This window comes from Arabidopsis lyrata (genome assembly GCF_000004255.2).
Source record: "Arabidopsis lyrata subsp. lyrata unplaced genomic scaffold ARALYscaffold_3, whole genome shotgun sequence".
NCBI classification, from domain to species: domain Eukaryota; kingdom Viridiplantae; phylum Streptophyta; class Magnoliopsida; order Brassicales; family Brassicaceae; genus Arabidopsis; species Arabidopsis lyrata.
The window spans coordinates 5,716,846-5,734,257 of NW_003302553.1; the positions used below are offsets into that span (position 1 = coordinate 5,716,846).

At 35.0% G+C, this 17,412-nt stretch overlaps 4 protein-coding genes across 5 annotated transcripts; 2 read left to right on the forward strand and 2 right to left on the reverse strand.

Moving 5' to 3' along the window:
* Positions 1-38: 38 nt before the first annotated feature.
* LOC9318924 (transcription factor MYB26) lies at positions 39-2,070 on the reverse strand. 2 transcript variants are annotated; one of them, XM_021032379.1, is made up of 4 exons: positions 1,801-2,070; positions 1,561-1,690; positions 586-1,450; positions 39-380 (listed from the first exon to the last, which is right to left on the reverse strand). In XM_021032379.1, exons 1-3 carry the CDS (start codon positions 1,931-1,933, stop codon positions 631-633), a joined length of 1,083 nt encoding a protein of 360 aa, XP_020888038.1. In that variant the 5' UTR covers positions 1,934-2,070; the 3' UTR covers positions 39-380; positions 586-630. The 2 variants fall into 2 exon arrangements, with proteins under 2 accessions (XP_020888038.1, XP_020888037.1); XM_021032378.1 differs by having other exon boundaries at positions 39-1,450.
* Positions 2,071-8,071: 6,001 nt separating this feature from the next.
* LOC9321062 (EPIDERMAL PATTERNING FACTOR-like protein 3) lies at positions 8,072-9,524 on the forward strand. Its single transcript, XM_002882812.2, has 2 exons — positions 8,072-8,670; positions 9,101-9,524. Exons 1-2 carry the CDS (start codon positions 8,550-8,552, stop codon positions 9,352-9,354), a joined length of 375 nt encoding a protein of 124 aa, XP_002882858.2. The 5' UTR covers positions 8,072-8,549; the 3' UTR covers positions 9,355-9,524.
* A 1,144-nt stretch (positions 9,525-10,668) lies between these two features.
* On the forward strand, positions 10,669-16,108 carry LOC9318925 (probable phospholipid-transporting ATPase 7). The gene is made up of 11 exons (XM_002882813.2): positions 10,669-10,959; positions 11,256-13,171; positions 13,255-13,365; positions 13,451-13,727; positions 13,815-13,903; positions 14,007-14,094; positions 14,186-14,395; positions 14,476-14,601; positions 14,687-14,785; positions 14,880-15,071; positions 15,156-16,108. Exons 2-11 carry the CDS (start codon positions 11,343-11,345, stop codon positions 15,864-15,866), a joined length of 3,732 nt encoding a protein of 1,243 aa, XP_002882859.1. The 5' UTR covers positions 10,669-10,959; positions 11,256-11,342; the 3' UTR covers positions 15,867-16,108.
* An 8-nt stretch (positions 16,109-16,116) lies between these two features.
* On the reverse strand, positions 16,117-16,715 carry LOC9318926. The gene has a single exon (XM_021033036.1). The coding sequence runs from the start codon at positions 16,620-16,622 to the stop codon at positions 16,308-16,310; it is 315 nt and encodes a 104-aa protein (XP_020888695.1). The 5' UTR covers positions 16,623-16,715; the 3' UTR covers positions 16,117-16,307.
* Between the last annotated feature and the right edge of the window lie 697 nt (positions 16,716-17,412).

A 17,412-nucleotide genomic window follows, 5' to 3' on the forward strand; every position in this document is an offset into this window, starting at 1 on the left:
TCTAAACGTTTAAAAATGATCAAAAGAGAATCTCACAGTTGACTAAAAAAATTGTACATTGAACTTGCATTGAATTATGATGACAGTCCACATATTTTGACCCCACGAAATATCATAGAGAGAGAGATAAGCAATAAGCGACAAAGAAAAAACAAAGATGAAGACAATAATTTCCAATACAGAGGCAAAACAAACTGACCATATACAAACACATGTGTACGTAGATGACGAGAGATAGAGATCGTACTTCCTTCACATATACGTATACGTCCTTACATACATATGTACATGTGTGTTTGTATGTGTTCATTAAAATGTGTATAAGGACCAACTTTATATTATATGTAGTAACCTTTTCCCACAACGCACACGACTCTAACCTGAATTAAAAAGAACTTAGCAACATTTATGTTTTCCCTCATTATTCAAATTCAATGCAATATATATGAAAAGTAATTCATGTAACATATCACAAATCCTTACACTATATGGAAAAGACTTATCAACACATGTGGGTGATTATTTATGTTCCCTCTTTCCTTCTTATATATAGATATCAAACGTATATAGGTATTTATTACGTACCCATGTCAAGGAATCCCATGTAGATGGTTTAGGACTAGGGTTTGCTTAAGTTATGACGTACTGTCCACAAGAGATTGGCGATGATGAGGATGATGATGGTATGATCATGTGATTGATGTATGAGTCCACTCTATGATGATGATGATCACTCGTAGAAGTCATTTGAAAGTTGTACGTGGTGGGAAGAAGAAGGCCGTGATCTTGTGATATTGGCGAGGAGGAAGATAGTACTTTGCCTTCGAGAACTTCTCCACATAATAACTTTTTGGCATTTTCGTTGTATGGTGTCACAAACACGTTGAGTTTATTAGCATCGTCATAATCTTGAAGGGTTTCTTGGAAAGCAGAAATGGTACTCGCTGGGAAATCTGGTAAAGCTGGCCATTGGGGATCATTATCATGAGGACAAGAAGAAAGTGAAAGTTGATGATGATTGTTTATAGATGGTGTGGCTGACAAAATGTCGAGGTTGTTGTAATAGTTATTATCTTGATGATGAGATTGGTTTGTGTTGTTTGTGGTTAGAAACTTGAAATCTCCTTCTCTAGAGGTTGGGAATATCAATGGGGCCATAACATGAGGAGAAGGAAGAGAGAGGTGGCTTGTAGTGATGAAATTAGGGTTAGTGTTTGTGATGATATTGGACATGAATCTTGAACTTTCATCGTCGACTGTAGTAGGGTGGAATCCATTGTGATAAGGAAGGTTAACGTTGGTGAGCAAACTCGCCATGGAAGAGAGATGGTGATGAAGGTGATGACCGTGATGATGGTGAGACATGAGCTTCTTTTTTATGCTTGAATTCCAGAAATTCTTGACCTCGTTATCTGTTCTTCCAGGTAGATGTTTAGCAATTTGTGCCCATCTGTCAAAAAACATAACAGAAAAGATAATATGATTAAAAAAGTAAGTCAATTTCTTGAAGAAATGTTAGTTTTCTATTTCACATGTATAAATGTTAATTATCTAACAAACCTGTTACCAAGAATGCTGTGAAGCTCAATGATAAGAGCAGCTTCTTGAGGAGAGAAGCTTCCACGTTTAAGATCAGGTCGTAGATAATTTATCCATCTTAATCTACAACTCTTTCCACATCTCTGCAAACCTAATTATACACAAGCGAAACCCCCCAAAGAGATTAAAACCTAAAGACAATGACTTATTATTAGTAGATAATTCAAGAAACAAAACCCATAGATATATGTGTAGAAATGCCTGCATGTTTGGGAACAGAGCTCCAACATCCATGGCCATATGAATTGATGTAGTTGATGAGCTTTTCGTCTTCTTCGGGTGACCAAAGCCCTCTCTTCACCTTTTGCTTGTTGCAGCACGAGTGATGACCCATCCTCTCTCTCTCTTCTCTCTCCGTCTCTCTCTTGGAATGTTTGTACGTTGCTGAAGTGTTATAACTTATATTGTATCGAGAATTGGTGAGATTAAATGATTAATACACACAATTAAAATGAGAAACGGCTGCAGAAATTTTCCATTAGTTTATTACAAAACAAAAGCAGTGTTGAATTTTGACCAAAAAAAATAAAAAAGCAGTGTTGAAGAAAGCGTTAGGCATTAAGCGGACGGTGATTTAGTTTCTAGTGCCTAAAACGCTTAATCGGGACCTTGGCAATTTTTTAGATGGTTTAGACGTTTATAACATAAAACATTATAAATATGATATTATATAAAATATCTATATAAAACTAAAAATTATGAAATTATAAACAAAAATTAGATAAAATATTTATATCAAACAATATATGAATATTTATAATTATATATATAAATAAAACTCTAATTGGAATTGAAAAATTATATTAAACAAGATCTATATAATTTTAGGCGGTCAAAACAGTTATTTAAGCGTCGCATGAAAGTCTAACGTCTAATCAAGGCCTACGCGACCGTCTAGACCGCTTTTTAGAACACTGTACAAAAGTAATAGATAATAATATGCTACCTAATGATGTGGACCAGTTTCTTCAATTGTGATTTTCTTTCCGAAACAACATACTGTATGTACAGTGTAATTAAACTACAATAATTTGAAACGTAAAATGAACAAAAATTTGTGTGGGGGAACTGATAATAAGTGTAACAAGTTGCAAGAAAAAAAGATCTAACAAAAATAAGAAAATTACTAATTAATTATAGGTGGGTTTTTAGCACACTGAAGACGAGAGTGGCCCAGTGTATTTTTTTAGGGCTTTGTGTTATAAAAGGTTAAAATGCTAAAAGCTGGAGTTTCTTCTCAGTGAGAGCCTGTGTGGCTTATTACAGAATCATGGCCATTGTCTTCTTCTACACAGACACGTGTTGCCCATGCAGACACTGTGAGTCCTCCTCCTCAGTTATAAATTTGAGTTTTCTACTTGTCTTGGTTAAATTTAATTAATGGAAGTATCAATGAAAGTTATTTCAATATTAAGTCGAAAGAAGTTATATAAACATTAAACGGATCGGGGATGTGCCTTTAGTCAAGTGGTTAAATCCACTTGACTCCGCCTTTCCCACCGGAGTTCAACTCCACTAAGTCGCGTTACCCCGCGTAGTAGGGATTGGCTATGGATCGGGCCTTGTCGATCCAAAGATGTCAAAAAAAAAAAAAAAAAAAAAAAACATTAAACGGATCACCACCGCATAAAATAATAATATATTAGGATTGCCAACAAAGGAAGCAAAGTTTTAATTTTGACATAAAGGGCTCGAATTCAACTTTACATTAGATTCTTAATTTGACTTTAAGAGTTAAACTTTTTTTTTTTTTTGTAAACTTTAGGAGTTAAAGCTGATGGTGTAAACTTCAGAGGTTAAATTAAAGAGTTAAACTTTTTTTTTTTTTTTGCTTTTAGTCGGATGTCCCCGAAGGGCAACTTGAATATGTTTCTTTTTAACTTTCAACACTAAATCCTAATATGTAAGTTTGAGTGATGTTATATTGTCATTACATACGCTTTAAATTTATTTGATAGGTGTGGGTTCATCGATATAATATATTAATGATAGGGTTTGATTACTAACTTAACCCTAAATTTGCTGGCTTATAAGTTTTTTAGATTCTTTTACCTCCTTTGTCGGTGTCGGAATCAAGAGTGAGGAATATAAAGGATAATAAATTATCTGTGCTTTTTAGTTGTATAGTTAGAAAATCGTCGGTAACATTGTGATTTCAGCAGAAGTGATATATATATGATGCGACCGTGTTAGAGCAATTTGACCAGTTATACGTAATTGAGATAGATGCGCTTTGTCGTATAGAAGTAGTTAATGGTTTAGTTGGTTATTATGACTATGATTTGCACGTTAGAAATGTTTTGAAGGGTAAAGCTGCTATCATACATTATTAACATACAAAAATATGATGGATTCGTGGCTGGAATTTGTTTGAGAACTTGAATGTTTATCGATTATTTCGTTGGTCATCCTGATAAAATAATATTAATTATGTGTTACGTTTAGACCTGGCAACCGAAAAATCATGCCAACAATGTTATGATCATGATAAGCGTATATATTTCATGTGTTGATTTACTAAACATACATATTTTCTTCGTATTTAATTGATTAGCCAATTTATGAACAAATAATATTTACTTCTCCGTATAACTTTATGGATAAATCTACCGATAAATGAAATATAGAAATAGAACATATCTACTCTGTTTCATAGAACATACTTCTTATGCTTATACCAATAACCTAACAATAACCAGATTGACATTAATATTGTTCAGAATATACAATTATTTAATAAAAAGTTCAAATTATTCTTAGGGATAAATTTAATGCTTGTGACCGAAGCACTAGGCCCAAACAGAAGATTCTTTTGATTTTGCCTTCGATGCCACATGCAACTAATAAAGAGCTTTCACACTTTTCTTTCTATTTTTGATGAGCCATCAAAGGACACTAACTTTCTATACATTTTGGCTTTTTGCTTCGAGAACAACTATCTTTTTTATTTCTACAAAGTAAAACACATTTTTTCAGAGCATATCCTCTCCATAACTATATATTCCTAACACATACAAAAAGCAAAATTTTCGAATTTTCCCATTTGAAATTTGAAAATTATATATGTTGTTGATTTGATTTGTGTGGGTACGTACATCTATATGTACGTAGTTTTTTTTTTCTCTCCAGAAATTTTGTGTTCACTAACAATATTATATATCTCTGTGACTCTACACACTTATGTTAGAGATTTTCGTAAGTTCGTTTTCAATAATAAATTGTATTTTATAGAAAAGCGAACCTCAAATATGGTACAAATTAAAACATCAAACATTTTGTCAAACTATTGGATCTAAGACTTCAATTCAAAACAAGGTTTAGGATAATATCTTTGAGTCTATTTTTTTTTCGTTTCCATGTATACTAATATTATGAATCAGAATCATGTAGCTAGCAAAAATCATTCATATATATAAATTATAGATAGCTGTGTGTGAACAAGAAAAGGCGAAAGAAATGAGAGAAGGCCCCAATTGGTTGTCTCCTTGAAGTAAAAATCCCACGAAACAAAAGGCAAAATTGGTTCTTTCATTTTAATTAGTGTCATCATCAAATGTTTAAGTAGAGAAATTCTTACCACAACTTGTTTGCATTCGAGTTGAATTTCACTACCGTATTTGTGTTCTTAGTTGTTCCGTTTTTTTTAACAGAGCAACTTATAAGATTTTATGAACTCACGTTGTGGGTTAGAGAGAAGCAGACTTGAAGATAACGAAACACTATAAAACTGCAATATAAGTCTTTTGAAGTGAAATTTGGTTATATGCAGTTTAAAGAAGTCAAAGCTCAACGGACTCGAGATTCTGTCGGAAGCTTCCCTTTTTTTCTTAATTTGACATATATCTTCTTGGTGGTTCTGAAACTGACCTCTTAACCATTTTCTCTTGTCCCATTTTCTTACCTCCATTGATAAACCCTTAACATTATCAAAGACTAAATGTATGTTTACCTCTGGTAAAAACTAGATAGTTTTTATATGTTTTAAGAGAACTACGTCCTCATAACGCATCGAGTTACAACTTACAATATCACAAATATATTAGTACATGATGATGTGATATGTAATTAGATGTGGTGACCTATGTACTAATTTTTAGTAATTAGATTGAACGCCAATGAACTATTATCATTTGCATGTATTAGTGAATCTGTTTAGTTTGATTCATGGGTAGGTCCATTTTTCATATACATTATGGGAAAATACATTGTATAAGAACATGAAAGTTTGTTGGACATAATATAAAAGCTTCCACACGGACAAGAAGGAAGCTCTCGTCACATTTTCACCATAATTTGGTTCAACGTTCACTTTCATAGTTCCTCTGGGGATAGAGATAGTAACTGCATGATTCTCTATAGAATATAAAATGGCCCTTATAACAATATGATTCATTAATTATCTTAAGATTTTTATAAAACGAGCTCAGAATAACTTGTGTGAATTGATTTCAAATACATATGTGGGAAAAAGCTTTACCATTGTAGAGAGATTAAATACTCAGCAGACCCTGTGAAATTAAACTGTTGAGCCACTACACCATTAAAATTTTAAAATTGTAAATATTTTGAGTATATTAACTTTTAAAACCCATCGAAAATTCATGTCATAATAAAAAAAATCGTTCTACGCATATCATGATCAAATGTATCGATGACTGAAGTTACTCGGATAATTGATAGTCCACAAGAAATTATGTTCTATGATCAGATTCTATACTATAGTCCACGTACATATGATATTTCATTGTTCACATATGCTTAAAGCCTTAAACAGAAGTGTAGAACATATGTTAAAAGAACAATCCCATTAATTTCCTGGCTTTGACTAATCAAATCACAATACATTAACACAGCTATTTCCATGGTGCTACACAGTACACTTGACAATTCAGAGCCAATCAGAATTTTTTTTACTTATATCACATAATTAAGAATAGTCTTTAATTTTATAGTCTACAAATAATATGAAGCCAGAGGCCGAGTCAAACGTGAATAATTTTTTTTTTGTCAAAGTCAAATGTGAGTACTTTTAATTTTTTAAACAACTCCTTTTTTTCATTTTACTTCTTGGAATATATTCAAATCTGGAAGATGCCTTTTAAATTCATCTTTACGTTGAAAAACAAATTTGTAGAAAGTAGGAAAAAAAAGTAGGTGGAATATTTAATTTACTTGATGTAAAGAGATTGCTAAAACTGTGAAATCATAATTTGACTGATACGATTCCTTTTTGGAGTAATATTCACACTCCGTGTGAGCTTGGCGTTTACTAAAACTAGAAACTAATTGATCAGTCAATTTTATGAAAATGTCTCGCACCATATTCTAAAAGTAGGAATATGATGTGTCAATTTCCATTCATTTATTCCAGCTGACACCATCAAGCCTCCTGTCTACGCTTAGTGCATGAAAATAACAGTCACTGAACACGTATATTTTAATAAATGTCACGAAGCAAAACCATAACATTACTTTTTTGTTAATGATGTAAAATTAAAATATCAAATTTGATCAGCATGAAAATAGGTAATTTGATTGATATGAAAACTTGGACGGTCCAAATTCAATCAAGGGTATGGTTTGTCCCCATAGATCAAAGTTGACATTCTTCCAAATTAAGTGTCATGATTCGATACGGAATGAATCGGTATCAATACAAAAGAAAAAGATCTCAATGCATATATATAACATTCATATATTTTTTTGTTGCTAAAGTATATATATATATCAATCATATATACATGTAAATTGTAAAAATAAAATAAAAATCATGCCGTTTTACATATAATGTGGATAAAAAGGCTGACTTTTCATAAATGAGACCCTTCTACAAGTTTATTTATTTTATTACTCTTAAAGGAAACGAAGCCATTGAGCTGTGATGGCTCTGCAGTCAATGCACGAGAGATAATAATTTAATTTTATTACTTGTAATAAGCCTTGTTTTAAAAATCGCTAGGCGCTAGTCGGACGTTCGGTATAGACCTAGCGATTAATCGAAAAATCGGATTAAAATCGGGGATTAATCGGAGATTAGTTTTAGGGTTATTTTAATATTTTTAAAATATATTAATTCAATATTTTTTTCAAAATTACAGTAAAAACAAATTTTTATGATTTTTATTAAAATTTGAACACAAGTTATGTAAAACATCACAAACTCCCAATTCAAATGATTGAATAACAAAAATAAAATGTTTTTTTATACTTGCAATCTAAAAAATAATCGGGGTATGTAAGATTAGGCGGGAAATAATCGGATTAGACGGGAAATAATCGGATTAGGCGGAGAATAATCAGGTTACTGATTTTTTAGGGGATTAGTCATTAATCGATGCGGAGAGGGTGGGCCTAACGATTAAGCGGGGAGTAATCGGGGCTAGGCGGGGATTTTTAGAACAAGGGTAATAAGTAGTATCATTTTGTTTTTTCTTTCGTTAGTTTTTTTTTTTTTTTGACAATATTTTTCTTTCGTTACTTTTAAAAGTTACAATTTATAAAAAAGCATTTTTATGATGAATGGACCATCTCGTACATAGATTCTTCTCCAGTAGACTGATCTCTCTCTCTTTCTCTCGTGTTCTTATCTGTTTTCTTCTAATTTCTGATTCGAATATTTACTTTCATGTACTGAGACATGTCAGAAAAGATATTCAATTAATGAGCTGTAAAATCCCAAAAAAATTCAAATTTCTCAAAAAGAGAAACCATGCTCATAGGTTAATCAGTTTGCTTTTTGATCAAAAGAAAAGGCAAAACTTGATAGATTGGTAAGAAAATTACTACTTCACTTGTCCCATAAGCAACAACCTTCCTATATCTTGTAGGCATTTATAGGCTTTAAACCCCACAAGCTTCTTCTTTCTTCTTCTCCTCCTTCTTCTTCCTCTTCCTCTACTTCAAGCCTCTATATACATCATTGTAGCCCTCATCATCATCACATCATCATCATGCGAGTGAGAGAAACAAGAAAGGGTTTTGTATTTATATTAATGGTGATGATACATATAGTGAGCTGGGTTGGTGCAACAAGCAGGCCTATTGCTTCCAGTCACGTTTCTTTTCATCCAGGTTTAATTTCTTATTTCTTCAGAGTCTAATATATTAGACCATTACTATGTATATATCTATATATCGAAAGGCAGACATGTAGATTTGTAAGTATGACCAAAAGACTTCTCTGTTTAGTTTCTGTTTGCAAATAAGGTTAGGTTGAGTTCTTAATTGTTTATACTAATTTTATGAGCAAATTAATAACTTGTAAATAGTGGCTAAACCGTGGTCCCAAATATTTGCATGATTTAACGGTAAAAAAGAAACAAATTATGGTTTTAGAAATTACTGTTATAGATTAGTCAGTAAAAAGGTAGATGATAAATGTCTATGTACTCTTGGTTTATCTACTTACAGCAAAAGAAGCATAGGAAGTTGAATAAGTTGAATATGTTCTTATTTTATTGTCCAAATTCTGTTTTTTTTTTTTTTGCTATTGGGCCTTCAGAGATAACAAGCCCACAGGCTGCAGAACACAACTCTAAAAGGCCCATGTTGGTTCCCAATGAGAATAAAGAGATAAAAGAAGAAATGGAGAAAAGAAGAAGAATAGGATCAAAGCCACCAAGTTGTGATAAGAAATGCTATGGATGTGAGCCATGTGAAGCAATTCAAGTCCCTACCATTTCTTCAATTCCTCATCTATCTCCTCATTATGCTAATTATCAGCCAGAGGGTTGGAGATGCCATTGTGCTCCTTAATTAATCATTCTGAATTTTGTATTCCTTAACTAGACACAATTAACATATTATCTATTCACATGTATCTCTTTCCAAACTATTATCATCACTCATGAGTATTTGAGACTTGTGTAGTAAACTAAAACGTTGAAGTTATTTAAAATGAAAAACATCAATCAACTTATGACATACATACCATGTAAGCGTAATCGAACTCAAAAGAGTATTTTTCATAATGAAATAGGTTTTCTATTTTTTTGGGTAAGATTTGTATACTAAAAGGGTCCATTTAGTCCGCGTAGTTTTCGTTATTGGGCCGGGCCTGACATTTTTCCAGAGTGAATGATCCTATGATAGTATATTCGGTTAAGTGGTTCAACCAAAACCGGTTTCACTCGTGTACTTCTGTACGGAATAGTACATTATAATTTGTTGTTATACAATTCTCATAAAAGTTGTCGAAAATAAATTCTCTATAATTGTTGTGTGATCTTAATATTAATAAGCTTTTGCTTCTCGTAATTCTAAACTTGTGACCTATGTTGCATGGAAACGGAAACGGAAACGCGGAAACGAAACGTTTTGGAAACGGGAAACGAGTTTTTTCTAAAGTTAAAGAATGGAAACGTTTTGGAAACGTATATATATAACCAAACATAAAAGAATTTAAAAGAAAAAAATGTTTTAAACAACACAAATCCAAAACATAAACTATTAAATAGTTTAACTAAAATTCTAAAAAATTAAGATTAAAAGGCTCGAATTCAAATATTTAGACCAATATTTTCATTCTCATTTTCATTAGTTCCATCAAAGATTATATAAAACTGTTTCTAACTCTGGTTTGTCGAGAAAAAGATCTTAAAACTCGAATCTCCCAAAATTATTTATATGTATTATAAATCTTAATATTTTCATGCTATTTATTAAATATAAGTTTCCAAATTAAAAAGAAAAAATATTTGTAATGTTTCCAAAACGGAAACGTGAGTTTCCATCATGTTTCCAAACAGAGATTTTTAAGAAACGTGTTTCCGTAACGTTTCTTGGTGTTTCTGAGAGTTTCTGTTTCGGAAACGGGAAACGGACCTTGGAGAGAGTTTCCATGCAACATAGCTTGTGACAAACAAAGAAAATAAAACAAACCATATTACATATATCATTGTGCCAGGTAACAAGAAAAAAAACATTATGCCAACAAATAATAATACCATATGTTTGTCAAATCAAATCAGTAATTTAATAATTAGACAGTTTAATTTTGATTTCGTTTGTTTTAACTAAAAAAACACTAATAATAAGAAAAAAATAGAGAAAATCGCTAATTACTCATTAAAAAATATAAAAATAGGAAGCTGAAGAGAACGGAAATAGCTGCGTTGGGTTTGAGAGTTGCAGTCGGAGAGAGTGTGGAAGAGAGAGAGAGATCGAGATTTTATTTTCCTTTGATCTTTCTTCTCCAAAGAGAGAGATAGAGAAAAAGCGAGCCTTTCTTCTTCTTCTTCCTCAATTCTCATCATCTATTGAATTTTGGCCATCGCCATCATCAGCTTTTCGTTTTTGTTTGATCTCCGTTGGAATCGGTGTTTGCGCGATTTTCTTGATGAACGAGCCTCCAGATTCTAGGTTATTCTCGCTTTCTCTTGATTTCTGCCCCTTTTGTTGAGAAATTGTTCATCGGATTTTTGGAATTTGCGTCACATTCTAGGGATTTTACGTTGTCTTGTGATGCAAGTTTTTGGGTTTTCTGTGGAATGTTGGTGGTTTTGATGAGACGAATCTTTAACGGAGTCGTCGATTTCATATGTTTTTGTGATCGTTTATTGATTTTTTTTATTCTGCGGACTCAATTGTTTGTGGTGATGGAACATTTATGTCAATTAAGCTGAAATCTTTTCTTGATTTTGTTTGATTTCTTACAGTGGAGACGGGAGATGATCTCACACGTTGGTAAACAAGAACAGCTACAATCGCTCTCTTGCGTGCGTTGAGCTGAAACTTTTGAGATAATGGGGCGTCGCAGAATAAGATCAAGGATCCGGAAAAGCCATTTTTACACCTTTAGATGTCTCAGACCAAAAACCCTAGAAGATCAAGGACCCCATATCATTAATGGACCAGGATACACCAGAATTGTTCATTGTAACCAACCTCATTTACACCTCGCTAAAGTCCTTAGGTACACCTCAAACTATGTGTCCACCACTAGGTATAACCTCATCACTTTCTTGCCCAAATGCTTGTATGAGCAATTCCACCGTGTTGCCAATTTCTACTTCCTCGTTGCTGCTATTCTCTCTGTGTTTCCTCTCTCCCCATTCAACAAATGGAGTATGATCGCTCCTTTGATTTTTGTGGTCGGGCTTAGTATGGGTAAAGAGGCGTTAGAGGATTGGCGCCGGTTTATGCAGGATGTGAAGGTGAATTCCAGGAAAGCCACTGTTCACAGAGGGGATGGTGATTTTGGTCGTAGGAAGTGGAAGAAGTTACGTGTAGGGGATGTAGTCAAGGTTGAAAAGGATCAATTTTTCCCTGCTGATTTGCTCTTACTGTCATCTAGTTATGAGGATGGGATCTGTTATGTTGAGACGATGAACTTAGATGGCGAAACTAACTTGAAAGTAAAGAGATGTTTGGATGTTACCTTGCCTCTGGAACGGGATGATACTTTCCAGAGTTTCTCCGGAACTATCAAATGTGAAGATCCCAATCCTAACCTCTATACCTTTGTTGGAAATCTTGAATATGACGGTCAGGTTTATCCCCTTGATCCTAGCCAGATTCTCTTGAGAGACTCAAAGCTCAGGAACACGTCTTATGTCTATGGGGTGGTGATATTTACTGGCCATGACACAAAAGTCATGCAGAATTCAACAAAATCCCCTTCAAAGAGAAGCAGAATTGAGAAGAGAATGGACTACATTATATATACTCTCTTTGCCCTCCTTGTGCTCGTCTCCTTCATCAGCTCACTGGGTTTTGCAGTTATGACAAAGGTGCATATGGGAGATTGGTGGTACTTACGACCAGACAAGCCTGAGCGCTTAACAAATCCAAGAAATCCTTTTCACGCTTGGGTCGTCCATCTGATCACTGCTGTCTTGCTTTATGGGTACCTGATTCCCATCTCATTGTATGTTTCCATCGAGCTCGTAAAAGTTTTGCAGGCAACTTTCATTAACCAAGACTTGCAGATGTATGATAGCGAGAGTGGGACTCCAGCTCAAGCACGCACATCGAATTTGAATGAAGAGCTGGGACAAGTTGACACAATCCTTTCCGATAAAACAGGAACTTTGACATGTAACCAGATGGATTTTCTGAAATGCTCCATTGCGGGTACTTCTTATGGTGTCCGAGCCAGTGAAGTAGAACTAGCTGCTGCAAAACAAATGGCGATAGATCTCGATGAGGAGCAAGGTGAGGAAGTGACCCACCTTCCAAGGACTAGAGGAAGGATGCATGGGTATGCTAAAATGCCCAGCAAGACATCATCAGATATTGAGTTGGAGACTGTAATCACTGCTATTGACGAAGGGGATCAGACACAGTCCACTGGTATCAAGGGGTTTAGTTTTGAGGATCAACGTCTCATGGGTGGAAACTGGTTAAATGAACCTAATTCAGATGACATTTTGATGTTTCTGCGTATACTGGCGGTTTGTCACACTGCTATTCCCGAGGTGGACGAAGATACTGGAAAGTGTACTTATGAAGCAGAGTCTCCTGATGAAGTTGCTTTCCTTGTTGCCGCTGGAGAGTTTGGTTTTGAGTTTACCAAAAGAACTCAATCAAGTGTGTTTATCAGTGAACGACATTCAGGCCAACCAGTTGAAAGGTGAGACTGTAACTGCAAATCTTTCACTTGTTTCTATCGGCCCTAGTGAACATATATCTAACTACTTGCCCGATATTTTACAGAGAATATAAGGTTTTAAATGTATTGGACTTCACTAGCAAAAGAAAAAGAATGTCTGTTATCGTCCGTGATGAAAAAGGGCAGATTCTTCTACTCTGTAAAGGTGCTGACAGGTTGGCCTCATAACTTGAAGCAGTTTCATAAAGTGTCTCAGTTCTTCTAAAGTAAATATCAATGCGTTATCTTAAACTTTTGCAGCATAATATTTGAACGATTATCCAAGAATGGAAAAAATTATCTGGAAGCCACTTCAAAGCATTTGAATGGATATGGTGAAGCTGGTTTACGCACATTGGCGCTCAGTTATAGAAAGCTAGATGAGACCGAGTATTCGATATGGAACAGTGAATTTCACAAAGCCAAAACTTCAGTCGGAGCTGACAGAGATGAAATGCTCGAAAAGGTATCTGATATGATGGAGAAGGAATTGATTCTTGTCGGTGCTACTGCAGTGGAAGACAAACTGCAGAAAGGGGTATGCATTGGAAGTTTGTTTGGGATTACTACCAAGACGCTAATTTTTGAAATTTCATTTCAGCTTATTATTTATTGTTCGTTTCAGGTGCCTCAATGCATAGATAAACTTGCCCAAGCTGGTCTTAAGATATGGGTTTTGACAGGAGATAAGATGGAGACAGCGATTAACATAGGGTGTGTTGTTCTTCTATGTTGCTGATAATACCACGACCCCAAATCTTGGGAATTTTAAAACAGATAGTAAGTGGACTAAGTTCTTTGTTTTCTTCAAATGCAGATATGCCTGCAGTTTGCTGAGACAGGGTATGAAGCAGATATACATAGCACTAAGAACTGAAGAGGGATCATCCCAAGACCCAGAAGCTGTATGTATTAGGCTGATACTATAAAAACCTACATTACTGTTATACAAACTTATTTTTATGTGATAACTTGTTTGTTGTTGTTAATGGCCAGGCTGCAAGAGAGAGCATTTTGATGCAAATCATAAATGCTTCACAGATGATCAAACTAGAGAAGGATCCACATGCAGCGTTTGCTTTGATCATTGATGGAAAGACACTTACATATGCTTTGGAGGATGATATCAAGTATCAGTTTCTTGCCCTGGCAGTTGACTGTGCTTCAGTGATATGTTGTCGTGTCTCTCCCAAGCAGAAAGCGCTTGTAAGATTGATACACCACAAAACCTAGTTATATCTTCCTATTATTGATGGGAATCACTTATTTCTATCTCGGTTTTCTAGGTAACAAGACTAGCAAAAGAAGGAACAGGAAAGACAACCTTGGCAATTGGTGATGGTGCAAATGATGTTGGAATGATTCAAGAGGCCGATATAGGTATAGGCATCAGTGGCGTGGAAGGCATGCAGGTGATCAAACTTGTTTTCAATATAATGCGATGTTTGCATTGGTCTGTTTCTGATTGCACATACATTTCTATTTATTTGTTTGCAGGCTGTAATGGCGAGCGACTTCTCCATAGCCCAATTTCGGTTTCTAGAGAGACTACTTGTTGTCCATGGGCACTGGTGCTACAAAAGAATAGCCCAGATGGTATATATCTGTGATTTATAATTATATACAGACAGGTGCATCATTGCCCATCGAACAACACAACCTGACCTTGATTCATATTCTTTTCTGCCAGATCTGTTACTTCTTCTACAAGAACATAACATTTGGTCTGACTCTCTTCTACTTTGAGGCTTTCACCGGGTTTTCTGGTCAAGCCATATACAACGACTCCTACTTGTTGCTGTTCAACGTTATTCTCACCTCTCTCCCTGTCATCGCCCTCGGAGTTTTCGAGCAAGACGTGTCTTCAGAAGTCTGCTTACAGGTTTACTCCTCTATGCTCAGTTAAATCTCTCCAATCTGAACCCTAAAACCCTTCAACTAATCATAACTTTATCTCTCTTTCTAGTTCCCTGCACTGTACCAGCAAGGCCCCAAGAACCTGTTCTTTGACTGGTACAGAATCCTCGGGTGGATGGGAAATGGAGTCTATGCATCCGTAGTCATCTTTGCCCTGAACATTGGCATCTTCCATGTCCAATCATTCTGTTCTGGTGGCCAAACAGCAGACATGGACGCAATGGGAACCGCAATGTTCACTTGCATCATCTGGGCAGTGAACGTACAGATAGCGTTAACCATGAGCCATTTCACATGGATCCAACACGTCTTGATCTGGGGAAGTATCGTCACCTGGTACATCTTCCTTGCCCTCTTTGGCATGTTACCTCCAAAAGTCTCAGGAAACATCTTCCACATGCTCTCCGAAACCCTAGCACCTGCACCAATCTTCTGGCTTACCTCGCTGCTGGTCATAGCCGCCACAACACTTCCTTACTTGGCTCACATTTCGTTCCAGAGATCGTTAAACCCTCTGGACCATCACATCATTCAAGAGATCAAGCATTTCAGAATCGACGTCCAGGACGAACGTATGTGGACGAGGGAAAGATCAAAGGCTAGAGAGAAGACCAAGATTGGAGTCACAGCTCGTGTGGATGCCAAGATCCGCCAGCTGAGAGGGAGGCTCCAAAGAAAACACTCTATTTTGAGTGTTATGAGCGGTATGAGTGGCGTCTCAGCATCGACTGATACAACCTCCACCACACAACATAGTTGAAGAACTCATCCAGTAAGTTTTCTCTTTATCGAGGAGGAAGCAGAACACAGAGAATTGGGATTGAAGGTAATAGGAGACAAAGAAAGGAACAGAGAATGTTGTATTGTGTGAGTTTGTGTGTGTATACTAAAGAAAAAGAAAAGAAAGAAAGAATTTGATTAGAGATTCTTATAAATAGGTTCTTTTTTTGGGAAGAAAGAATTGTTTTTGATTAATTGTAATTGAAGAAGTATGGTCATATTCACAGGTAGATATGAAAACTGATTTCATTCATTATCTGTCTCATTCAAGAATCAAAGACTCTATATATAACCTTGATATAGTTGCAAGAGAAAAGAAAATATCAGTTTGTGTTTCCTGTATTTGTGACAGATATTTAACTCTCATAGCATGAAGAAGAGTTCTTTAAGTAAAAATTCAGAGAAAATAAATAAAAATATATCAAGAAATACCGATAATGTCTTTGAACCACTTGAAGCTCTTACGAATGGATCCCTTCATCTTCTGTTCAACGGAATAAACTTTGTAGCCAGCGACTCTTCTCTTCCTCCGCGATTCTGGATCGCTGAAACTCCAGCTTCTAGACGCCGCACGATCCGCGTTTGGAACGCTTTTGCTTTTCTTTATCTTTAACTGGTAATCGTTCGTTTGGCTCTGATCGCCGGCTGAATCGTCGAAGCTCCCGCTGTAACCTTTCACTGCGTCTCGGCGGTTCCCAGCAGATGGCGGTTCCATTTCTTTGTAATAATTCTCCATGGCTGATTTTGAGAGTTTTGGTCTGAACGAAGAAGAGTCGTCGTCGTCGTCTTTCTGTTTTTAATGGATTGAATATTGATACTCTTTAAAATAAAGTTTTATAAAAGGAAATTAAAAAATATATATATTTATTTTCCAAATAATTAAAGGTATCTTTTTGGAAATTAATTTACAATTGTCATGTGGACCTACTTATGTTTTTTTCCCCTCTTTTTTTTCTTCAAAAGAATTAAGTAGTTATTCAACTTGGAACTTATATTAGAAAGAAAATTAATACGTAAAATTGGTATGAATCACTAGACTTTTCATGTTTTGTTTCTTTTTCTTATGATTTATGATGGTTAGGTTTTGTGTGGATGTGATGCTTTGTGATGCTTTCCCAACTATTTCAAATAGGCACGTGGATTGTCCAAACCAGTAAATTTATCACAGGAAACTACTTTAATTAAAATGTCCAATAAAATTAATTAATAAATGTTCTTTTCGTGTTTTCGTGAAGAAACTTTGCAGAACTTCAGACCAATAATTACACTTTGAAATTATAAAAGTGAGAAACCCTTGTCGGTGGTATAGGCTTGACTCGGAATCATTGAATCAACATCTAGAAAATTTGAATATACTTCTTTTCAGAAAAAGAAAATGTAGTACATAAAACTTTTAGAAATACTATTTATTTTCCACAAGGCTAGAAATAAAAGAAGAAGATGCATGAAAAACGAAAGATAAAGCGAGTTCGTCACCGTGTCGGAACAGACTTTTCATCAGTAGATTTGTCGTTAATGTATCGGGT